The sequence below is a fragment of the Syngnathus typhle genome, linkage group LG2 (genome assembly GCF_033458585.1).
Source record: "Syngnathus typhle isolate RoL2023-S1 ecotype Sweden linkage group LG2, RoL_Styp_1.0, whole genome shotgun sequence".
In the NCBI taxonomy this organism is placed as follows: domain Eukaryota; kingdom Metazoa; phylum Chordata; class Actinopteri; order Syngnathiformes; family Syngnathidae; genus Syngnathus; species Syngnathus typhle.
Genome location: NC_083739.1, coordinates 18,717,702 through 18,740,965, shown reverse-complemented (window position 1 = coordinate 18,740,965; position 23,264 = coordinate 18,717,702). Strand labels below are relative to the sequence as shown.

At 39.9% G+C, this 23,264-nt stretch overlaps 1 protein-coding gene across 1 annotated transcript; it reads right to left on the bottom strand.

Moving 5' to 3' along the window:
- Positions 1-8,375: 8,375 nt before the first annotated feature.
- Positions 8,376-22,609, bottom strand: gabrd (gamma-aminobutyric acid type A receptor subunit delta). Its single transcript, XM_061273030.1, has 9 exons — positions 22,242-22,609; positions 16,674-16,789; positions 13,992-14,059; positions 13,259-13,479; positions 12,697-12,779; positions 11,877-12,014; positions 11,305-11,460; positions 10,144-10,355; positions 8,376-9,375 (listed from the first exon to the last, which is right to left on the bottom strand). The coding sequence occupies exons 1-9, from the start codon at positions 22,307-22,309 to the stop codon at positions 9,052-9,054; spliced, it is 1,386 nt and encodes a 461-aa protein (XP_061129014.1). The 5' UTR covers positions 22,310-22,609; the 3' UTR covers positions 8,376-9,051.
- Between the last annotated feature and the right edge of the window lie 655 nt (positions 22,610-23,264).

Genomic DNA, 23,264 nt, shown 5'->3' with positions numbered 1-23,264 from the left:
GCGGCAGTCCGAAGTCGAAGTCAGAAGTTTGAACGTTTGTTTGACGATTTGTACACAACACGTGCAGCAGGACGGGTCAGTGGACGACGCATCAGGGTCCGGTTACCACACGCCGCTCAAAAAGTTATATCAAGGAATTCACTGGGGAGCCAAGGGGGAGCCAGCCTGCAAAAGTTTGGGAACCATTGGTCTACACTATCTCAGATGGATTAGGCTTGTAGTTTACCTTTGACCCTAATGAATACAAGCACTGATGAAAATTGATGTATATTGTAATCAAAGTAAAGTGACTGCTTAATGATGAGTCCAATTATGCAAAGTAATCAATATTGTAACACAATCATGTCTATTAAGTCAAGAAAGGCCAGCCAGGGGATAAGCAGAGTGACGAATCTCTACAAATCTCTCTACAAAGCTGGTCTCTAACAGGTGTTTCCAGATGTGTTTGCTCTTGTTGTTGCTCTTATGAGCTAAAAGCTGTGAAGCAGAAAGTCCTGTCAGACTGGCATTGTTATGCTGAGCCAGAAGTCAGTCAGAAAGAGACTAAATCCCTGGGACTAGTATCGAACAATCTTCCAGAGACACTGAAATTGAAGAAGAAGCACACTGAGGTGGATCTGAGCCATTTTAAAAATACACAATGGACATACTGATTAGAACAATAAACAACCCAAGGCTTTTGCATCCTTACACTATAAGTCATTAATTGATTATTTGTTGCTGACTGGCTTGTTTTGACAGGGAAAATGATTTATTTGGCACTTGGAGAGTAGCAGTTTGAGCTACACAGTTGACTTGCTAGCTCTGAGGACCAAAGAAAGGATAACTATCAGCATCTCTGCTGAGTACAATGGATTGTGTTTAAATATTGATAGTAAACTACTCTGACTTATATTGTAGTGTGAAGGTTTGGAATTGTGTGAAAGAAGAAAAAGCGTTAACTGTGCTTCATACTTTAGTTGTGATATTCATTCATTCCAAATATGCCAAATGCCTCTCTCACTCTGTTGTATTGCAATTTGCTAAATAATTTTCTAAAACTGTGACATGTGACCATAATGGAGAAATTGTGTTTCCATTGAAGGCTCAACGGAATGAGGTTCCAATAGTAAGTACTGGAAACTACAAAAACTTCATTTGGTGAAATCCCCTATCTGACCATGTGTTATTCAGTTGTTTGGAACGCTTATTCAATAACATTGCTTGCCCATTTGGCTCAACAAGGCTGTGGGCTTCTGCTGGTTAAAAAAATTGTGAGCTGCCAACACTTTTTGAACAGGACAGAATTGGGACATGGGCATCTCACTGCAAAGCCATCAGCAGGCATATGGTTCAAACAATACTTGAGCTAATTTCACATATGTGTTTATTCAGAGCAGTCTCTTCACTGTCCTTATTAAGCGATCGCGTCAGACGGCTGACTGTGTTTCCTCTTTAGGACTGGTCTTCCGACATGGCCTGGGCTCCATGACCACAGGCCCTGTTGTAAATTGGAAATGAATGACATGGCAGCTCTCCCAGCTCAGAGAAAACTAGGGGATGGCAAAGGAGGCAACCAATTAATATTTCAACAAGAAATCCTCTGTGGCCTGGGATTGACTGCCTCAACTGCTGCTCTTGTGTGCCTTTTCATTGTATATCCCTATTAACAGAGAAAGTGTCAGTTCTCTCGCAACAGCTGCCATGAGAGAAGGAAGGTGCTTTCCAAATATGTTCATGGCAGGATCTAATTTAGAATTGTCTACAGACATGGAGTTATGATACTAACTTCCAGTGAGTGACACAATTCTGATTTTTTGCTCTCTATATATAGTGACTCCATTTTGATTAAGTATGGAGAGGGGGAAAAACATGCATGATATATAACTTCCTTAGATATACACTATTAATGCAAGCCTGACATCGGATTAGTGATTTATCCACTGTCATGTCCCCAAACGACACAAATAATTTCAGCGCAAACTTCTATTAATCTATGACGGAAAAAATAGGCCATAGATTATCTTCAAGTTCAAAGTTCACGTGTTATTTTTGTATATTGACCTTGAATAAATCTAAATAATAAAAAATAATAGCTGGCGGGGGCCAATGAATTTAAAAAAAAAAAACACAGAAAAATCAGTCTAGAATTCAGTGTTCATTCACAATGTACATTTTAATATGTACTTTTGGAGGCACTCCACTCATCTTAAGGTATTTTTATCTAGTCTAACTACTTTTCACATTTTCTCCAGGTCTTAGCTTCAGTGTAGTTAAGGTAAATGTAAGATAGAATATAGCTTGTGGCTTACCTCACTACAATTTTCAAGTAGCTTGCCAGCACTGCAAATGTGCCACACGTCACTAAGCAGCTCTTTGGTGGATCAGATGATAAATGACAGAAGAAACATGACGTATGTATTGGCAATTGTTCTGTATTTCACTCCACATTGTATTATTTTAAGAAACAATTTGCTGCTTAAATGGTGTGCAGCCATCCATCCAAAGAAGCAGCGATTAGAAGACAATTAGTACACCCTGAATTGGTTGCCAGTACATATAAATCACTTTAGTAATTTGTTGAAGCCAACCAATGCTTGTTGGTTGTTTTTTTGTTTTTTCCAACAAAAACACGACATTCACTAATCATCGATGCATCCGTTTTCTATAGCGCTTATCCTCATTAGCGTGTGAGCCAATCATAGGGCACATAAAGACAAGCAAGCATTTAATGCTCACGTTCACACCAATGGACAATGTACAGTCTTCAATGAATTGGCATGCATTTTGTTGGAGACAGGATGAGGGGCAAACAGTAAAAAAAAAAACCCGGCTGAGAATCAAACAGTACACTACAGTAAATTGCAACCATTTGAATTCTTCAAATCAGAATATTGCCTAATCAGCCGAGATGCTGTATGTTAAATGGGAAAATAAACCACACTTTCTGGAGGGCTTTATTCATGTACGTAATCAGAAAAGCGCATGGAGAAACACAGATGAAGCACTTGAAGGCACCATCACTCTCTTCATGTGAACAGACAGATGAGTTTGTGAACGTCAATTTTTGTAACTTTTTTTTTTAAACCATGCGCACTGGAGTCGCAGGGTTTCAGTTTCCATGCGATCCTCCTCTCACTCTATCTATGTAGGGCAGCCTGTGCATCAGCTGACATCCCCATCCTCCCACATGCCCACACAATCTTGTTAAAGCATGCAGTTAATCTGAAGAGGAAAAGGCTTCTCTTTGCTACCAAGTCGTTCTTTCATCATGCCATTGTGTTTCTTTCATCACGTTGTCACAAAAGATTTCATGTTTGTCTTAAACCCAGGTGTCGGGATGACTTTTCCCTTCATCATGGCTCCCTATGGTGCCCCTTTTCCCCACCGGGAGTGTCACTGAGATCAAGACTTTGGGCGGCAGTTCAACATTTTTATCTCAAAATGCACAAGTTGCCACTTAAAAAGACACAAAAAAAAGATCCCAAGAGCCTTATGAGTGGTAGAAAAACAAGAAGCTCCCCGGCTTGATTACTACAGCTTAAAGGCACACAGTTTGAACTAACTTTGGGTTATTATACAAAAAAATAAAAACATTTGTTGGGTTTTACAAAAGAATAAATTGTGTTGGGCAAAACCACTTCCTGGGTCAGTCCAATTTTCAACCACAATTAGGTTGTTTGGAGCTGAAGCCTGAAAAAGGCAAACTATATATGATTGCCAGACAAGTATAAAGCTTAAGGGGTCCCCCCCCCCCCCCCGGTGGACTAATGGTTAGCACATCATCGTCACAGATCTCACGTATGGGGTCTGATTGTCTGCTCCGTCCTTCCTGTTTGGAGTAGAGTCCAAGTCAAGCACAGCAACCTGACGGCATATTTTTACTGTATGGTGCAGGGTTCATATGTTCAATTAGATCCACGGCGGCAATTTGAGTAAATACAGCAAGAAACTTAAAGTAACTCTGATTTATCTGAAAATTTAGTCCGAGAAAATATTCTCACTGATATATTGTTGTGGTTCAGATTGTTGAATGTGAATTTTCAGAGTAAGAATCCATGGAAAAAATCTCTGCATGCTAATTAAAGGTCTAGCCGTTGTTTTTGTGGAATAGACTAACGGGAATATTTTCTATTCAAGTTGGTGAATTTGCCGCCACTACATTTGGAAGCCCATTTGTAGTGTTCTTGAGGAAGCCGTTAGAAAACGGTGCTCACTTAATTTTGTTTTGAGGGAGAATATTCACTCATGTTGTCTGCTTCTTTATTTCCTCCTACCTCATTGAGAGAATCGCTTCCTCCATCATTTTGCGTGTTGGGGTGAAGTGCAGCAATTTGATACAGAAGGATGCGGGGCAGCAGCCGAGGGGCCGTGTGACAACTGACGACTCACGGCTGCTGCCGTTCTTCATACACACCCCGCGGAGGGAAAGAAGACAGGTGTGAGTGCCATCCATAAACGTAGGAGGGCTACATCCAGACCCTCATTTGAAATGAGAGGCATTGTCTGCTAAGAGGAGGCGGAAGGTTGTGCTGCAACCATTTATCCCCATGCAAGAGTGGCTCAAACACTTATCTGTCCTTGTAGGCTCTTAGCCATCGCCTCCTGCTTTCTTTTATGAGCAGCAGAGGAATTCTTCCAAAGCACATTTCATTCCAACCCTCAAAAAATAAAAAGAGAGCAAATCACAGCGAACTTGAATACTTCTCCCACATAATCGCAAGTGGGCCTTTTCAGACATCATAAAAATGCATGGAGCACTCAAATGGGCTGATCGGGCTCAGGGGAAATGAGAATCTTTAAAAATGAAGCAGACTTCATTCTCATAGCACTTGTTACTGGGGCGTCTTCAGGCAGTTGATTACAACAATTCGTTGTCTGAAGGTGCTTAAATCTTTCAGCTGCAGTTGTCACATCACCGGCACTTTCTTATGCTTTGTAGCATCACCCAAGAGGCAGTTCAGGTTCCAACAGGTTTGGTACCTTGATTCTAACTACTCGCTTCTGATATGTTTAGTTGTCTTGGCAACACTGCCATCTCATGGCGATGGAAATAACAACCTGCGCTCTCCAGCATTTTTCTTGAGTGTTCAACACCAATCTTATTGCGTGCCACTCAACAGATCCTAAAGTGATAATCGGGCTAAATAAACCGTTGGATAATAAACCTTGGAGGTCTACACTTGATACATCTTGTTTTTATTATCATCTGTCCAATATGGCATGAAGGTAATGGGATAGTGTAAAGAGTTAGTTAGGTCTTAAAATAATTTGTGAAGAAACGATGTTTGTGGTTGCTCAGCATATACTATATTATACTATATATTATATCATATTACCATATTGGCCCGAGTACAAGACGGTGTTTTTTGCATTGAAAGAAAACGTATAAAAGTGGGGGTCGTCTTACATTCAGGGTCTAGACATTATACCCATTCACAACGCTAGATGGCGCCAGATATCTTTAAAGCGAATGCTGAACCTAACTCCCCAGGCCAAAGCGAACCCCTGTCACGAAGAATAAAAATAAAAATAGCAGTTTGCATTATTTTATTGCAATATTTTTCCTTATTCAGATTTGTTTCAAGAATACAGTTACAGTTAGACTTCACTTTGATGGTTAATGCAGTTATTGCAATTTTGTAGTTTTATCACAGTAGATTGGTTTATTTACATTTCGAAAACCAGAAGCCATTCATTTATAAATGTGATTGCACTTTAGTTTACATATTTAAATGTTCAGATATTAAGATGTGATAGACCGCCAAATAACATGCTTTTCTCTCGAATATATTATTATAATCATTTGTTTCAGATGCACTGTAATTATTTTCTGTATAAAAATTACATTTAGTGCTCAAAAAGTATTTTTTCATCTTGAGTCTTGAAAAAGAGGGGGTCGTCTTATAATCAGGGTCGTCTTATTTTCAGGCCAATACGGTATATCATATTATATTATTATAATGATACACTTTTGACACTTCTTGAATATCCAAAGCCGGCACATAAATTCCAACAGAGCCATTGAGAAAATAAACTCCAGAATACCGCATGAAAGAAAGTAATAAAACCATCCTAGAAGAATGGAGGTCATTTTTCCCCAGACCCCAACATGCATTTATTCTTCTATTTAATAACACATTCCGGCAATTAATCTGCCTGCTCTCTAATGCTGTTGCTAGGCCAAATGTGAGTGAGGGTGGAGGTTCAAGAAAGTAGTTTTGAAGTAGCACACCTACCAATGACACATGTATCCCTTTGAAATTGTGGATCCTCTCTGAAAATTTCTTTTTAGTGTGCTCTTGCAACAGCTCCATGACCCAAATGGAGGAGAGGAGAACCATTGTGGAGACCCTAAAAGAGGAGGTTGATTTTGTGATTATCGCATGATTTCAACATTTGCCCAGAATATTTTGGAGGCAGTATAAATCATTGTAAAAAATAAATGAATAAATAAATCCAAGAGATGTCTTTATAAATGTCAAACACTAAGTATAACGTATTGGTTGCATTTAACAGCTTAAAAAAAATGTCTGTCATAACATTCCTTGGACAGAAACCAATATCAAGATCAACTTGTATTGTGGTCAGAAGAGGAACGTAGAAAAGATAGGAGCAAATGATCTACATGATCCAAAGCAAACCACATCATGTGTCAAAAACATTAGGGAGGTAGCTTAATATTTAGCACATGGTCACGTATGCTAAATGAAAAGGCTCACTGCTGTGGATACGTGGTGTGACTGCTGGTAGTAACATTGTAAATGTCGGTCTGCTCACAAATGTTACGAAAATTATTAGACACTGCAACATAGTAGACTTAAAACTCTGAAGGGCAAGAGTCACGCAATACACAATAGAGAGGTCCATTTTTCCCTCTGAAAGTATCGTCTTTCAGAGGGGCAATTATTCTCATCATAAATGCAAATCCCACTTGACAGTGCACAAAGCCTTTTGCATGAGGAGAGAACTTCAAAGTAATACTCGCAAAAAAAGCGGGAGGTCTGAAGAAAGCTTGTGCGTCGAAGAACGTTCAGCTTTTCGATGAGCAGGTGTGGGACACTAAACACTCATCCTTGAGAAGCTTGCATCAAGGAGGTTAGCCTCGGTTTATTTTTACTCAAGACAAATCCCCTCGTTACCCCCCACACACAAAAAAGTACAGTAAGAAAAATTGCTGGTGAACAGTATTGCCAGTCACCTTAAAAATGTATTAAGTTACTTTACTGATTACTTGGTTCGAAAGTAACTTCATTTTGTAAGATTATCTTACTTAAAAAGTAACGTAAAGTGTAAAGTGAGTTAGATTACAAGTTAATTTAATTCTTAGATTCTGCTGAACATAATATTACATTACGCAATAATTACTTACTACATCCTGCTTGACATAAAATGATTTTGCCATTTAAGTGGGCGTGTATTGTTAAATTTAAAAACTGTTTTATAGGAAAATGAAATATTTGACATAAATATTTTAATTTAGAATATTTATTTTCCATTTTTTTATAAATGGCATTTAGCATGAATGGTCTACTGGTTTTTAAGTAAAACAAATGAAAAGACAGCCTTTCTTTCCTGGACTTCACATAAATACATTAATACCCAATTTGGATTTTTGGGTTCGAGTTTTTTTCGTACTCGTTCATGTAATGTGAACAGACATGAGGCAGCATGTGCGAGAAGAGCGTGCTGTTTGTGTAATTCTTGTCCATTCTTTCTCATTGTTAAACTCTAGCAGATGCTCCAATCTGTGGTAGTGAAAGGTGGCGTTCTCTTTAAGGCCGACGTTCTAGCTGACGAATAGTTTAGCATATCGTTTGCAAAAGAAACTGCATAGAACATAATCGTTTTTCACACATTAGCTAAATATTAATTTCATGTACGTCTGAGAATGAGACTTTTTTAGTTTGATAGCATTTTGTAGAACAATTAAATTTATACAAAATGGCCAGCGAATGACAGACTTGCACATGTGAAAGGAAGCAAAGAATTGCAAAATTATATGCAACTGCCTCGCTCATTTAGCCATATACATTACGACCGCACTAAACATATTTACTGTTAATTATCCAACAAGATGATGGGATCGGAGCTCCAAGGAAATGGAAACCGTGATCCATAATGATGACTTAATGATGTCGTAAGACATGTCAGCCTTTGTATAACTCACGGGAAAGGCCTTGTCATGATGTGTATTATTTGGTACTTGAAATTACTTTGATTTAGGCTTTTGAAAATCCCCCAAATGTGATCATGCTATAAAGAGTCAACTGTCACATATTTTGTTTCACATGAATAATAATTTTACTTCTTCAGGTCACACAATCCAAAGTACCTAAAAGACACACTGTTGGGTATAGTTTGTGTCAGCATCTTTTTTGACAGTTTTGCACAGGCACACAAACTGAGACCAGTGGCCAAAGAAGTCCTTTAATGGTGAGGAAAATGACAGAACTGGAGGGAGACCCTCCAGACATTTTCAAAACAAAAAATTTAATTTGGAAGGAAACCTGTGGCGCTCCACAACAAGGATAAGGTGCAAGAGGCCTGACAGCTATGGCGATGAAAGAGAATAAGAGAGTTATCAGCCATGCAAAATAGTGGGAACACCTCATCTTGTTGTCCTTATTGGAGGAGTGCTACGATTACACACGGCCTACTTCAAACTCAAACTTGCGGGTCTAAGCGAACAACAGTTTGCAGGATATACTGTGTGTGTGTGTGTGTGCGTGTGTGCGTGCGTGCGTGCGCGTGCGTGCGTGCGTGTGTGTGTTCGGGGAAGGGTCACTACTGCAGTGTGATGCACTCATTAAAGCTGTCCAGGACCATGTGACCTTGTATACTTGCATTCCGTGTCTGTTCAGATTTGAAGGTCCCATCTGTCCTTAAGTCACATTTGCCATTTTCGTTGGCTGAAACAAGTCATTCCCTCTAAAGTTTTTTTTCCTGTTCCCCGCAGCGTGTTTCAGCTGCATAAGACTGCCAACATTAATGTGGCACAGATCCAGCAGTATCGTATATATACAGTCCATCCTGGACAGAAGCCATCAGCATCCATGATTTTCTTCCCTTTTACATGGTATACGCTACCCAGTAGATCACATTGACCACGGCAAAGGTGAAAGGAAAAACGGCCCTGGCATAGATGTCAATAGTGTCGGCGTCAATGGGCTTGCAAACGCACTTGGAACAACACTTTTTGTTCTCTTCCTCACTCTCTCTCATCTGTCTGGACCTCCTCCTAGACTCGAACTCCTCGAAGACAGCCTCCCCAGGGATCTCGTTGCTGGAACGCTGCGTGCGGCTGTGGCGGTTAGAAATTACCACGCCCTGGTTCATACCGGTGACGGACAGGGAGAACAGAACCATGGCCTGTTTGCCGTTCTTTACGATGGACTGCAAGGACACAAGGAGAGGTTTGTAAGCAATCTCTAAAGAAAAAAAATAGCCTGAATTATAGCTATTAATAATCCCTCGGGAATCATGATATTTGTATTTCAACTAGAATTCTAAGAAAAAAAATGCCCCAAAATTGCACAAAACTTTTATTTGTTGTTGTTGTTTTGCTCTTCTTAATATCAAAGTGAAAATGAAAACATTCAGTTTATAAAGGAGACAGAGGAAAAACGTTCTCCAGAATAAAAGTGAATGTATTCAACTTAAAAGTCGAATTGAATGAAAGTTGGGCATTTTTAGAAAGTGGGTTTCTGATGCCAGTCAACAAAAAGTTTATACCTCTATATTGATAGTAATCTAGAAAATAAAACAATGAACAAAAAAATGACACCTATAGTTGTATTGGTTACCTTTTTTTAACTCTGCAAAAAGACTAAAATTGCATGTGATCTTATTAGATCATGCCATTTTAAACCTTATGAGGTGTCCTTGGAGTGTGTGTACGGCGAAGGTTGGCGTTTTAGCCCAGTGAGAGGAACAGAATGATAAAATGTCCATTACTCCCTGTAAAGATATATTTTATATATTCCCTTCATATGCAATGGAATTCCATAGCTGTGCCCAAGGTCAGTACTATCAATGTTCGTCAGCTCTGCGGTTCAAAAGCCAGAGCAGGTCTGTGTTGGGAAGGCCTACTCATTACTCACAACATTGCTCACAGCAGTTAACGGCCGAGAGGCCAAACCAGAACGGTAACGGATTCCTCACCTCCGAGCCGAGCTTGTTGGCCTTCACCTTGGCTTTCTCTTTGAGTCTGTAGTCTGCATTGTAATGAGCGAAGGCGTACTCGATAAGAGCAGCGAAGACAAAGACGTAGCAGATCCAGAAGTAAACGTCCAGGGCCTTGATGGCTGATGCGCGAGGCAGAGAGGAGCGAGCGCTCACCATCAGGGTGGTCATGGTGAGAACGGTCGTGATGCCTGTTGGGACACACGTGTCATGTCGATGCTTACGAAGATGGGACTGAGGTTCTGGATATGAGACTTTTTGACAAGTTTGGAATTTCAATACATGTTTAGGTTATCTGCTGTGAGGCATCTAAAGTAGGGTCAGTTTGAGAAACATTTTGCTTTACACTATAATTACTTTCTATTTCATCTTGACTATAATTAGTTTGTATTTCATCTCAGGTTTTTTTTTAATTCAGCTAGTTTTTGGGTGGTTTTATTAATTTCTGTTAGTTTTATTTTAATGCTTCATTTTAGTTTGGTTTTTAAATTAAGGTTAAGGTTTCATCGTAGACTTTTAAATTAGGCTAAAGGTTTCAAACTTGGGTTAGGTTCTCAAAGAAGGGTTTCAAACTATGGTTACAATTTAAAGTTGGGTTCCAAAAGGTAAGGTTTCAAATTAGGGGTTCAAACTGTGGTTTTATTTCAAAGTAGGTTTCCAAACTCAGGTTAGTGTTTCAAAGCAACGGTGTCTAGTGGGTGGGGCTAAGAGTGCAGCATCTGGGGCAGACTGGATGAAGGGCAGCCTGCTGTGATCGACGTGACAGAGTTAGTAAAACTCGATCTGCTCCCAACCCCGGTGACAAATTATGTTTCGAGGAGCATCAAAATTGGCCTGCCACCCTGGTCATCCACTGTGTTATGCACGCCACTTCATAGATGATGTCATGGCACGTTTTAGGACACCAAACTAGTTGCAACTGAATCAGCAGTGCCTCTGCTGATTGCCACCAAGTGCGCATATTTTTTTTCTATATAAGAGTTCGATTCAAGTCAAAAACAGTCATTCTACAGAATGGGGTTCTAAGTGAATTGTTGAATAAAACATTAATGATAACTAAATCATTGTGTAAATCCTTAGACCTACCAGTAAATTATTGATTAATTATTATTTCATTTTTTTGACTTGTCCAATACCAACCTAAGGACACGCGAGCAGGGACTGCTGATTGGCTGATCCAAAAGGACACCCAGGACATGGCAACCAGCAATATGGAGGGCATGTATGACTGGATGATGTACACCCCTCGGTTACGTCTCAGCTCGAAGCGAAGGCTGAGCCTTGGAAATCTCCCCGCTGAGAAGAAAAGGACAACCAGTGAGTGGTTAATTGCATTTTTTTTAAGTGTGTAATTATCAATTATGAACACGTCTTGTGAATTGAAATTCAGCTGTTCTTCAGACATGATGATCTTAGGGAATTTTCTTCCTTGCCGTTTGTGTGAGTTAGTGGAGTTAAAGCTTTACATTGTTAGACATTAACAAGAGTTGTCGACGGCAACATGCATGCTATTCACTGTTGCTCCTATCATCTCCTAATCCTTCCGTGTGGCTCAGCACCAAGAAAGCTCTCATGCATTCCTTCTGTGCATAGAATATAACCACAGAAGGGGACTCAATCAAAATAATATCTTGCTTCAAAAGGAGGAAGTCGCAGCACAGCACAACACAATGCACTTTAAAACAAGAGCTTTGACTAAAAGGAGAACTCACCAGATTTGAAATTCAGCATCTCTGTGACAAACCGATAGTCTGTGATGGTAAACTGTGAGAGTTCCAGTTTGTCCAGGCCGTGAATATGCCATTGGCTTTCCGACCAGTGGTACACAATGTCCTCTGAGGAGTAACCATCTAAAACAGAAGAAAATATAAATACAGTTTAGGCTATTTCCAGGCCAAGTGATAAGTGCAATACTTTCAACCAAAGTTAAGCATGGATTACATGAATGTTGGGTCTACCAATCCAATATTCAGGGTTTTTTAACCTTCAGTCTGAAATTGTGATGTTTTTTTAAACGAGTACCACAACTAAGCCACACACACCCTTCGCCCTTAACCATAATTGATTCATACCTTGCTTCTCCCGCACCACCCGTGAAAAAACGATATAAAATAAGATAAATAATAATAATATTCAAAAGTAAGCCATGAAATAAATACAGACTATAGTTTATCTGATTAAGGTGTCTAAAACTGCTTTTCCACTGTAATCCAAAATTGCATGGCTCCGTCCTGTGTGATTGCTTTTCCATCACATTTTTTCAGGTTACAATGGAACTGCTTCTCAGAACCTCCTCTGAGGTGATTCCAAAGTGCAGGGCCATGAAACCGGCGTCATCTCATTGGTTTAGCAATGTGGCAAGAAACTCCCTTTCACCTAGCCATTTTCTTTTTTAGGCGAAGCAAGACACCACCAAGTCATGAAAATAGATTGTATAGAGTATATTGTATGCTAAGTGCTTTGCCGTTCTGGAACCTTTGTACAGGAAGAGTATCGCAAATGAAAAAATAAAGCATTGAATTTGAAGCTTACAGCTTTCCAGGTCAAGCATGCACTCTTGTTCATCCATGGGATACTTTGTCAGGTCCATGTCACAAGCCACTGTTGAGGTAATTCTGGGCAGGGAGGAAACAAGTCAATTAATCAATAACCTTGAAGTGTATTCATCATGCTTGTATTGTTTTTCAAGAATGTGTCAATATTTTGTATCAAATGAATGAATACCACAAGCATACATTTAGAAATTAACGGTCAGTCCATTGTCAAAAAGTATTTGATTTTCACCACTTCTTTTGGTGCCTTGCAGGTTTTAGTTAAGACATTGAGAAATGATATGCATCTTTCATGACAGTAGTGAGGTTGTGAAATTCTGCTGCAGAGGTTGCTGGCGCTTCAAGACGAACAAGTAAAAACTTAAGAGGTTACCATAGAAACTGCGTTTATTCGGCTCTTGTGGCATGAATAATGAGGCACAGTTAGTAGGAGACATCAGCGCACTCATGTTTTTTCAAGTGTAAACATTTGAAGGCTGTATAAAAGAATGCCTCCTTTATCAACACTTGAGCTGCTTTCATGGGCAACATTGCGCTCGTACCGGCTGCTGTATAGAATGACGCCATTGGGCTGCAGGCGTATCAGTTTGTTCTCCACGGTAACGTCGTGGAACCAAGCCGATTTGGCATTGACAATAAAGGTGTCGGGCAGCCAAAGCTTGTCGACGAAGCGGCTGTCCAGTCCCAGAGTTTTGTTGGTGTGGTTGTAGGACAGGCGGTCATCGTGCCAGCTCTGCCGCAGGAACACGGTCATGGTGTACTCCTGTCGAGAAATAAACCACGAGCAAGATTTTTTCAGTGCAATTCACTACATTTTTAAGGACACATGTTGAAATGCAGGCAAATGCAACATATTATTGAGATATTGGAGTACAATGGACCACTTGGTATTAGGGGGAAACCTATCCTTTGTCATTCTCACCTCTACCGTAAAGACAAATAAAGTGCCACTGTGAATTGCGTTGGTTTTTTTCAACCAAACCATGCCCAGCTCTTGTCAAGTCTTTACACAGAATTAAATAATTGTTCTCAGTGGATTTTGCACATGTTAACGTGTTTACAACAAAATCAAAGCCTGGTATGAACGTGGTTCTTCAAACAGATGTCATTTTTTTTCATACGATGGAATAAGTGATGAAACAACTCAATGTGTCAAACGTGTGCAAGCTAAGAGCTTCCAAGCCCTCACAGGGATAAATCGGGCTTACGAAAATAGCAAATCTTTTCCAAGGGGTTGATATTTGCTGTGCGTATGAAGGAAATGCTCAACTTTACCATGTTGGCTTCAGAGATGTGATCGATACTGGCCACTTCGATTGCCATGGCCACGTTCACGGGTGGACCTGCGGGGGGGAGACATGAGAAGAGAAGAGCAAACACAAACACACACATACATGGCACATCTATTTTCCTCCCACATCTCCATCACTCCTACGGTGCACAGAGATTAGGCATCATCCAGTTGAACCATGCTAAGTGGCACATCACACCACGGGCTGTCATAAACACCACTGAGCTTTCATGGGCTCACACAGGGCAAGCTTCAGCTGGCGTTCATGCACACTCACATAAACAGTATGATTACACACACACACACACGTGGCTGGGTTCGCACTCCACAGTTTGCCAAATGATTAGCATAGAGCGCGCCCGCTAGGCTCGAAGGCACGAATAAGCGGGGGAGCTCAGTTATACATAACATAGAGGCCATTTCTGCTGAACATTATGGAATCATACATAGCCATTCCCCACCATTCAGCACCTTCTTTCCGGGAACTGTTTATGGCAAGTCAAATTCCATTGGCCACGCATTGCACGAGTGCTTTGGGATTATTTATAATGACGTGTTTACTAAACTGTGCTTATCAAGGTCTTAAGAGTAGAGTAGGCCCCTATAGTGTTGTGATGCTCCAATGAACTGCCAAGCTTTACATTCTCATTTTGGATTCTTGCATTTAATAAATACTTTGTAAAGGAAATGCAGAGATGTGTTTTAAAATACAGTACATGTCGGAAGATAATTGCTAAAAGATTACACAGTCCACATTTGTGGGGAAAGAGTGTTAAACTGCTTTTGACAGTTTGAGTTTTCCTGATTTTAGGGGTGTAGCTAAAACAGCACCCAATGACACGCTTGGACATCCTGCAAGAATTGCCCCTCCCTCACTACCCAAGGAGTGACGCACCTTTGTTGGCGGTTATCTGGCACTATTGTGACATGTAGTTAGTTAGCTGGCTTTGTCTACACCACAAAAATGCATATTCCTTCCAGATAAACCACAGGCATGGCTGATATGGAGCCTCTCGTCAGTTGTGAGTGCATGCACGTCAGGCAGAGAAAGGCAGTAGAGCAAAGGGGGAAGTATAACTTTGGTGGACCACCAGAATGTGGACCGAGACTTCAGGCTGGCGTGGCCACTTTAGAGTGCTTCATTGTTGGCCATGAATATGAGCATGCCATGGAGAGAAAGCGAAAGACAAAGTTTGAAAAATAAATAAGTACACAAAAGTCAGGCATTACAGCTGGGTGCAGACAGATGTGGCCACTGATATTGGCTCATTCAGGATGTTCGAGGGTGATGTTGCCACAGAATACTTTGGTGATAATTTGTCTTGTTTACAGGTAGCATTGCTAGCCCAAACCAATTTATCCCATAGATGGGTGACCGCAAATTCCCATACATGTCCAAAGACCAATGAAGAATTGCGGAAGGGAATGGAAACAATGGCCCAGCAGATACGCTGAGAATGTAGGGCCAAGCCCTGACCTGTAACCCGCTGGGAGAGAGAGGCTGGCCTCCCACCAGTTGGCAGAAAGATACTGAGACAAAGCTAAAGCAGAAAGGTACCAACTGAACTGAGATGCCTGAAAAAGCTTTAAAGATGGCAGGGGTGGGGGTCGTGGATCGGCTGTGCGATGAGATTGTCACAACAAGAATCCAGCACAAATAATCTTTGTTATATAAATTGCCAAGATATACATTTCTCAGATTTTATTGCGGCCATAAAACTTTAAATCGCTCTCCTGAAAAACGACAAAAACTGAGTTGCCCAGCTGCAGTTCTCACTGGCTCAATTGGAGAATTCAATCCACAATCACGAGAGAATATGAAGAAGAAAGAGGAACAGTTCCTATGGGAACTGCAGAAGTTCCACAGTATGAAAATGTTAGTCGGCCCTGGTCTTGTAACATGCAGTATTCTAGAAAGATGACGCAACAAGCCTTAAATAAATAACATCACTCTTTAAGTCACTCGCAACATCAAAATGAGAGTCACAAATGCAGAAATACAACATGCGGTGCGAGTCGTGCGAAAAACTAAAATATTATTAATGACATGAGACCATATAGACGATCCTATCAAGGTATTCTTGTTTCAACTGTTTGCGTTTCATTGTTGGTAGTGTGAAGTATCAAGATCCAAAGCATCCTGTACTTGTAAATCCATCTTTGTGAGGTTATGTATATCAAGTAAGCGACTTGAATGAGGGGAATGGCAGCACACAACAGATTTGATTCCTGAATGGTCAGAGCACTGCTTCATATTATTTGTCATGTTATTTCTTTAATTATATTACATAAAATGGCAATGTTCCATCCATCAGTCTGCATTTAGGACAGGGTGCTGTATGATGATGGTCATTGTGCACCTTTGCACAACTGAGTTAAGCTGTGAGATTGAGAAATCTATCCGTGTGGTCATTGGATGGGTCACATTTTGCAGCCATTCTTAGCAAAGTGCATTTTTCCATCCTTATCAACACTGTGTCCGGCATTATTTTTCTTATTATTGTATACACTCGATACATACGCAAAGAATCTCACTAAATAATGATACATTAAAAAAAAATAAAAAAAACGTTAGTGTATCTAAGGTCAAGTTATGCTAAGGATGGCTGCAAATGTCAGGGGATGAAATGTGAACCAATGCCACAAGCAGTAGATCTCATACTCACCTCCTATCCCAGGGCGAAAGTTTCTGGCATAGCCCTTCATGAGCTCATCCAGATTAGGTAACCAAGATATTTCAATGTCTGTACCTACATAGTCCCCAATGTCACTCAGCATGGCCCTGAAGAAGACAAAAAGTAAACACAGCAGTCATCATAGTCAGTCAGCTGTAAAATAGGACTCAAATATAGCTACAAATTTAATCCAAGATAAAAAAAAAAAAGATAAAGTAAAAATTATGTTTTGTTTGTTATTTTTTAGTGGGGGGTTTTCACCCTGGTTACATTTTAAAGAATACTTCTGAATTTACAATTTACAGGGCACGCATGAATTCAAATTCATGAAATAGTCTACACATTTTTCCTTTTACTTTAATATTTTTCTTAAATTTGTCACTCTTACTATATTATCCATCCATTCATCTTGGGTATGGGTATGGCATCTTCCAGCAGTACAGCTCTAAAGCCACTAGGTGGCAGTTTTGCATTTTAAAACGGTAAGCCTGAGAAGAGGGTCGACATGTCTCCTGCAAATAAATAGCACACTCTGCATCTTGTTGCACTTGACAGAATGTCAAGTCTCCTCCATCCTGCCATGAGAGGCGCATATTCCATAATGAGTTTTCACTCAGTACAAAGAACTCATACCACAGACTGACTTTGATACGGGACAGCTTGCAGATGGAAGCATACACGAGGCTGACATTCATAATGGACAGAGCGTCCATGGGCGACATTGAATGAGAAATACACGAGGCCTTGATTGAAGACAAAACATCACAGTGACCTTTGCAAAAAGTGCATAACATTTGATGAAAGTCACCTTCACAGCATTGCAGCTACACGGAAGTGTGACTTTCAACTCTAAGGAAGAGCAAATATTTGAAATGATTCATCCACATGAGCAGCAACTAAATGGTATTCCTGCCATCATTCCCTTAGTGAGCAGAAGCGGTATTTTTAGCTTGGCAATCACAACTGCCATGTCTGAAATAAATGGGATCATTGTGCAAATGTATTAATCACTGCGTGACTCCTGGATTGTGTTCACAAAATGATCAATTACAAATGTGGACATGAGGCGTATTTTTTTTCCTTCACAGAAGATTTTGTTGACACAGCAAGGTCAAACAGGCTTCAGTTAGTCATCAGATCTCGTGTACTGCAAATCGTTAATTCAATAGCATAGTTGTCTAGATGCGATACTATTTGAACATTTATCAAATAAAAAGCAAGAAAAAAAAACACAACTTCAACAAACAAATTAGTTGCCTCCATTTAACTTTTGCAGATTACTGTGAACAATACTAAATTTAACAAAGTCATTGGTATTTGAAAATGACTGGGGCAATTATGTTGTTATGTTAACGATATATTACAGCCCATATTAGATAAGCCACATAGTTTGTCTTTGGCAGACATTTCTTCGCTCTCAAACCTCCACATGAATTGTTCCATAAATGAATTATTCACAAATAAACAAAATAGTGTCTGAAAATTTGGAAAAACACAACAGCACAATTTTCACGAACTAAATTGGCACCGCTCCCTTTGTGCCTAATATAATGTGAAAAAAGGCAAAAGTGGTGTCAAATTGAAAGGTACTGTGATGCAGTTTTGCAGAGTACAGTAGGTGGTAGTAGGTACAGTATACCCATGAATAAATTTGGAGACACTTTCTTATTTAATAGCATGAGAAACTGTTCAACTTACTGTACAGCTGTCGAAAATAGAATATGTGCTCTTCAAAGACACGTGCAGGGTTACACGTTTGGTTGCTCCCCAGGGGAGGAGCATTAAACATTTGCACCCCTCCATCCATGACAAACAATTCAGAGAGTCAATTTCCTCTCTTCAGCTCTTCCTCTCTCTCAAGGTCCGGATCTTCACCCGTCTGTGTGTCAGCCAACATCTTTGGATGAATTTGATGCGCAGCAAAAGCTTTGAGACCTAATTAGATTTAGACAGTGGCACGTCTAGTAACACACACGCAGGCCCCTGATCCTCAATTGGAGACACTCTTTAAATTTAATGGGCTTTAAGTTCAGCAGTATGCAAATGAACAAATTATCCAATTGCATTAAAAAAACAGCCTTGAGTACGATGTTGATGTCGATAAAAATCCTGCCTTGCATTTAATACTGTACACTAAATAAGTGCTCTGATGACATTGCAAATGTCAGCATTAACTTTTACTCCGAGTTCAATAAAATAGGCGCATTACAAACAATGTTAATGCATTCCAATTTATCTTTTACAGGCATTTGACCTGACCCAGGTTGCTTGATGCTTTAGAGCAGGTGTCACCATAGAGTTGCTCATGGATAACAGGAGTAGCCCAGGGGACTCTTTTAAAATTAGATATTGTAATTTCCTTGGGATGGTGTGTAAGTGATCACTTGAAAATATAAATACTGGCTGAAAATAATAGAAATGTGCTGCATATTGATACGTCTGTTTTCTAATTGTTTGGGGAAAAAAATCATAAACCTTCACTTAAATTAATTATGAATGATAACATTATTAATAACGCCATTTAACAATTAACATAATTCAAGGTATTTTCAGCAAACGTTTTTTCTAAAGTATATCCCAAACTAGTAGCCTTTTGTTTTAAACAGTACTGAGGAAGTAGCTCTGTGCCTCAAAACAGTTGGCGACCCCTGAGTTCGAGAGATTGTGCAAAGAAGAATGGTCGAAGATCCATTTCTGTATTCTTCCATTTTGTGAAACGCCTACTGCCTAAAGTCATCCCACAAATTGCCTTAATCCAAACTATGGGAGGATCTTACATTCTGGACCTGAATTTTCCATAGCCTCCTGAGACCCTTTTTCACAACTCCATTTGCTGAATTCGATGGGTCACTGGTCTATGTGGCCCAAATGGACTTAGAATGTAATAGTACAAAGTGAAAGATTTAATTGCCTGATCCCACCTTCAGATTTATTGGTTGCTACAGTAGCTCACACACCAGTGCGCAAGTATCTTTGTAGAAATGTGTCCTGCACTGTGTAAAGCAATAAAAAACTGATCAAGGCATTAAAAGCACATGTAAAAATTTAGAATTTGCTCATGCTTACGTAGCTTAGTTCCTTTTATGTCCAGGTTTCCCCAAAATGTTCAGCTCTAGACTATAGTTAGGGATTTATTTCTTCCCTGATACTGAACCTTCAATTGATCATGAATTGCCATAACACAGAGAAAACACAGACAACAAAAAATGTACTTCATCAAACATGACTCAAAAAGCCCTTTCCTGAAAAATTAATATATAAATAATCATAAAAATAAAAAACTAAACAAAATAAAATGTTCTTTTTTAAAAACAAATAAAATAAGTCAGCTTTATGATCGGTTACATAGCTGACAGTATTTCACTCTGACTGTGCCTTTCATGGATCTTTGCGAGGTCACGACCTGCCAGTGATTGTATCAATGTTGAATGGATATTTAATTATCCATTATAATGTTATGGTCTTTACTGTCTCGTATTTTTGCAGTATGACTGTACAAAAACATCGCTTGGCCCTATAAGGTGTCAAAGCTGCCATGTCCTCACCAGAGACAGACTTTTAGGATGAGTAAAAGAAAAGCCATCCTATGCTATTCTTAAACCAACACCACAATTACTCATGATCATGCACTGTACTGATTTACCATGGATGCTCTGAACGATTTCACCAGATGCTGCTTTCTACCATACTATTCCTTGCATATCCAAAAGAAACCATCTATTATTAGTTACCGACTCAGGGTGATGATTTGAAAGGTAACAACTCAACAGCAAAAGACATCTGGGATAGAAAATGGCGGCAAAGTCCTAACTTTAGCCACAAGCAACTTTGCTGAAATGGAGGCGCAAGAAAGAGTCATTATTTTCTCGAATGAGTGGGTGGTTGTAGTGATGCAGGCAGGCTGCAACTGTAAGCGTGAGTGGCCGAGAGCAAGAGAGCTGACACACAGCGAGGTGGAAAAAGCACAGCCTACACTTTGCAATGTACTGAGAAGAAAATAATACAGTGACTAGTTGGAGAGAGAAAGAATAAAAATCAACTGACAGTGAAGAGCCAGGGGACTGAAAATAATGTTTTGATCAAATTCAACCAAAACCTTAGGTAGCTTTCAGCTTCAATTTAAAAGTCAACTAGACACAATATGCCTTTTGAATCATTGGGGAAATTGCACCTGAAATAAATTACACCCCAAATATGCTGCAGTTTTATTGTTTTTTGGGGGGGGCAACAAAATAATTTGCATTTGGGTCCATTGGGAAAGGATGATTTGAGATTGTTTTGAGTTACGGGCATTTTCACGCAAGACACCACTGAACAATTGAATTGAATAATATAGCGAGCATAGACCAATAGCATACTGTGTTACCTCCACTGAGATATTTACACATGAGAGGCTTATTCTCTTCCATCACCTAATGTTTGACCCCTATTGGCCAGGCTTGGATGTGTGAGTGACATTGTAACAACCACACACGAGTGCACCTGCCCAACTCATTTGGCATTCATCTCCATAACAAACAAGTCACCTCCTTTTATGCATATGTATTATGCAAATTGTGTCATTGAGTCCATCAGCACAGAAATAAAGCAAGCTGCTGGTGCTTTGGTGCATGTGACTTAAATTAAATGTACAAATAGCATTTGTGATAAAATATGACATACATGTATGCACAGTGGATATAAAAGGTCCACACACTCTTGTTCAACTGCCAGCAAAATACATCATAACTAATCCTTTCCACCATTAATGTGACCAACTGACTGTATAACCTGAACTCAAGTGACAAGCGAGTCCCTCTAACTTGCACATACTGCCACCACTATTCTTCACTGATCTTCTTTTGGTGATGAACAGTGTTGTGTTTGCGCCAAACATTTAGGAATTATCAAATGATGTTCACCTTAAATTGAAAAACAAGTGAAATCATCCAATCGTGGGAAAATGCTCAAATTTTGTTCATTTTGTTTCAAATCCATGGTAGTCATCAATCCAGTGGTAATCCAGTGTTAATTATGTTAATGTGTATCCAGAGTTGATTATGTTAATGTTTATTTCATTCTCAAATGCTTTCCATGTAGGCTAGTACAAAGCTATTTTTACTTTTGCTTCCCATTCATACTATCGAATATGGATTTATGTATCCATACAGTACAATGTATAACCAAAGTAACATTTTTCATGCATAGTTGTTACTGTTCCTAGCCTATTCATTAGTAATTATTTTTGCCTCATTCCACGTTGCAGACTATTTTTGCTGCTGTTCACAATCACTTCCGCGTAATAGTATCAGTAGTATATAATAATAGTATTATTAATGTAGACCTGCAGCCGGAAGGATGAATTCCTACGAACTCTAACAGTGAGGGAGAGAAGAAAAATCGTGTGTTGATTTAATGAACGCACATCAAAATAATCCCATCTGCAGTAGTTTTCTGTTGGGCTGTGTCCAACTTTTCTCACCTATTTAATGAACTCTTTACAAGCAAACAGCAAGATCCTCCACCAGTCAGTTCAAATATAACAATACCTTGGAAAAGTCAAATCAATGATGAACTCACCTGGTGAAAAGATTTCTTCCGACAAGGAGCAGAGCCAAAGTGCTCAGCAGGAAATTTGAGGGATCCATCTTCACGTGTGTTCAAAAGAACCGAACAAAATCAGTTTGTCCTCAGTGGAAATCGACCCCAGAGTTTTTCAAATGTTATTTAAAGGAGCGCTCCTTGTCATCCGATGATACCAGGAACAACAAAGTAAAAGTGCTTGCCTGATGCAGATGAAAACGGGAGCAATGGTCATGATTTTGATGGTGATGACTATGACACCATGTTGTCCGAGAGCGCACCAGGATAAGACGCACTGGAGGAAAAGCGCAAAAGTCCCGCTCCAAACCGCAACGAACCGATCCGACAGCAGCGCAGTGCAGCCTCCACCTCCTGTTTTCCAGCACCAAGCTGACAGAGAGAGAGAGAGAGAGAGAGAGAGAGAGAGAGAGAGAGAGAGGGAGAGAGAGAGAGAGAGAGAGAGAGAGAGAGAGAGAGAGAGAGAGAGAGAGAGAGAGAGAGAGAGAGACTAATCTGTTGTTCTCGCCCTGCTTGACTTGGATTATTTCAGCATTATGTAATGTTGTGATTATGGACAAATCACCCCCATTAGATCATATGGTGTCTGGTTTTGCACCATTTCAATCCGGCAGCTCGCCGGATACTTATGAATGACGAATCAAGATGCAACAAAGCTGAGTGGGCAAATAAATCAGCCCTATACGCTCTTTGAATTTTCATTTTATTCAGATTGTCTCCATTACCACTCAGTAAGCAATTGGATTGAAATTGCTTTTAAATTCGATTATATTGTTTGCATGTCTGTCATACAGTTGAACGGTTCTGGGTTTGAGGCCCTCCTGGATGCAGCTTGCATGGCCTACTACTCCAGCTTCCTCCCACATTCAGAAAACACCCATGTTAGGGGGATAGGAGACCCTTAAATTGTCCACATTTGTGAAGATGCGTGTTTGTCTTGATGCACATGATGACAGGCTGGCGACCAGGCTACTGCGTACTGTGCGACATACAGTCAGGCTC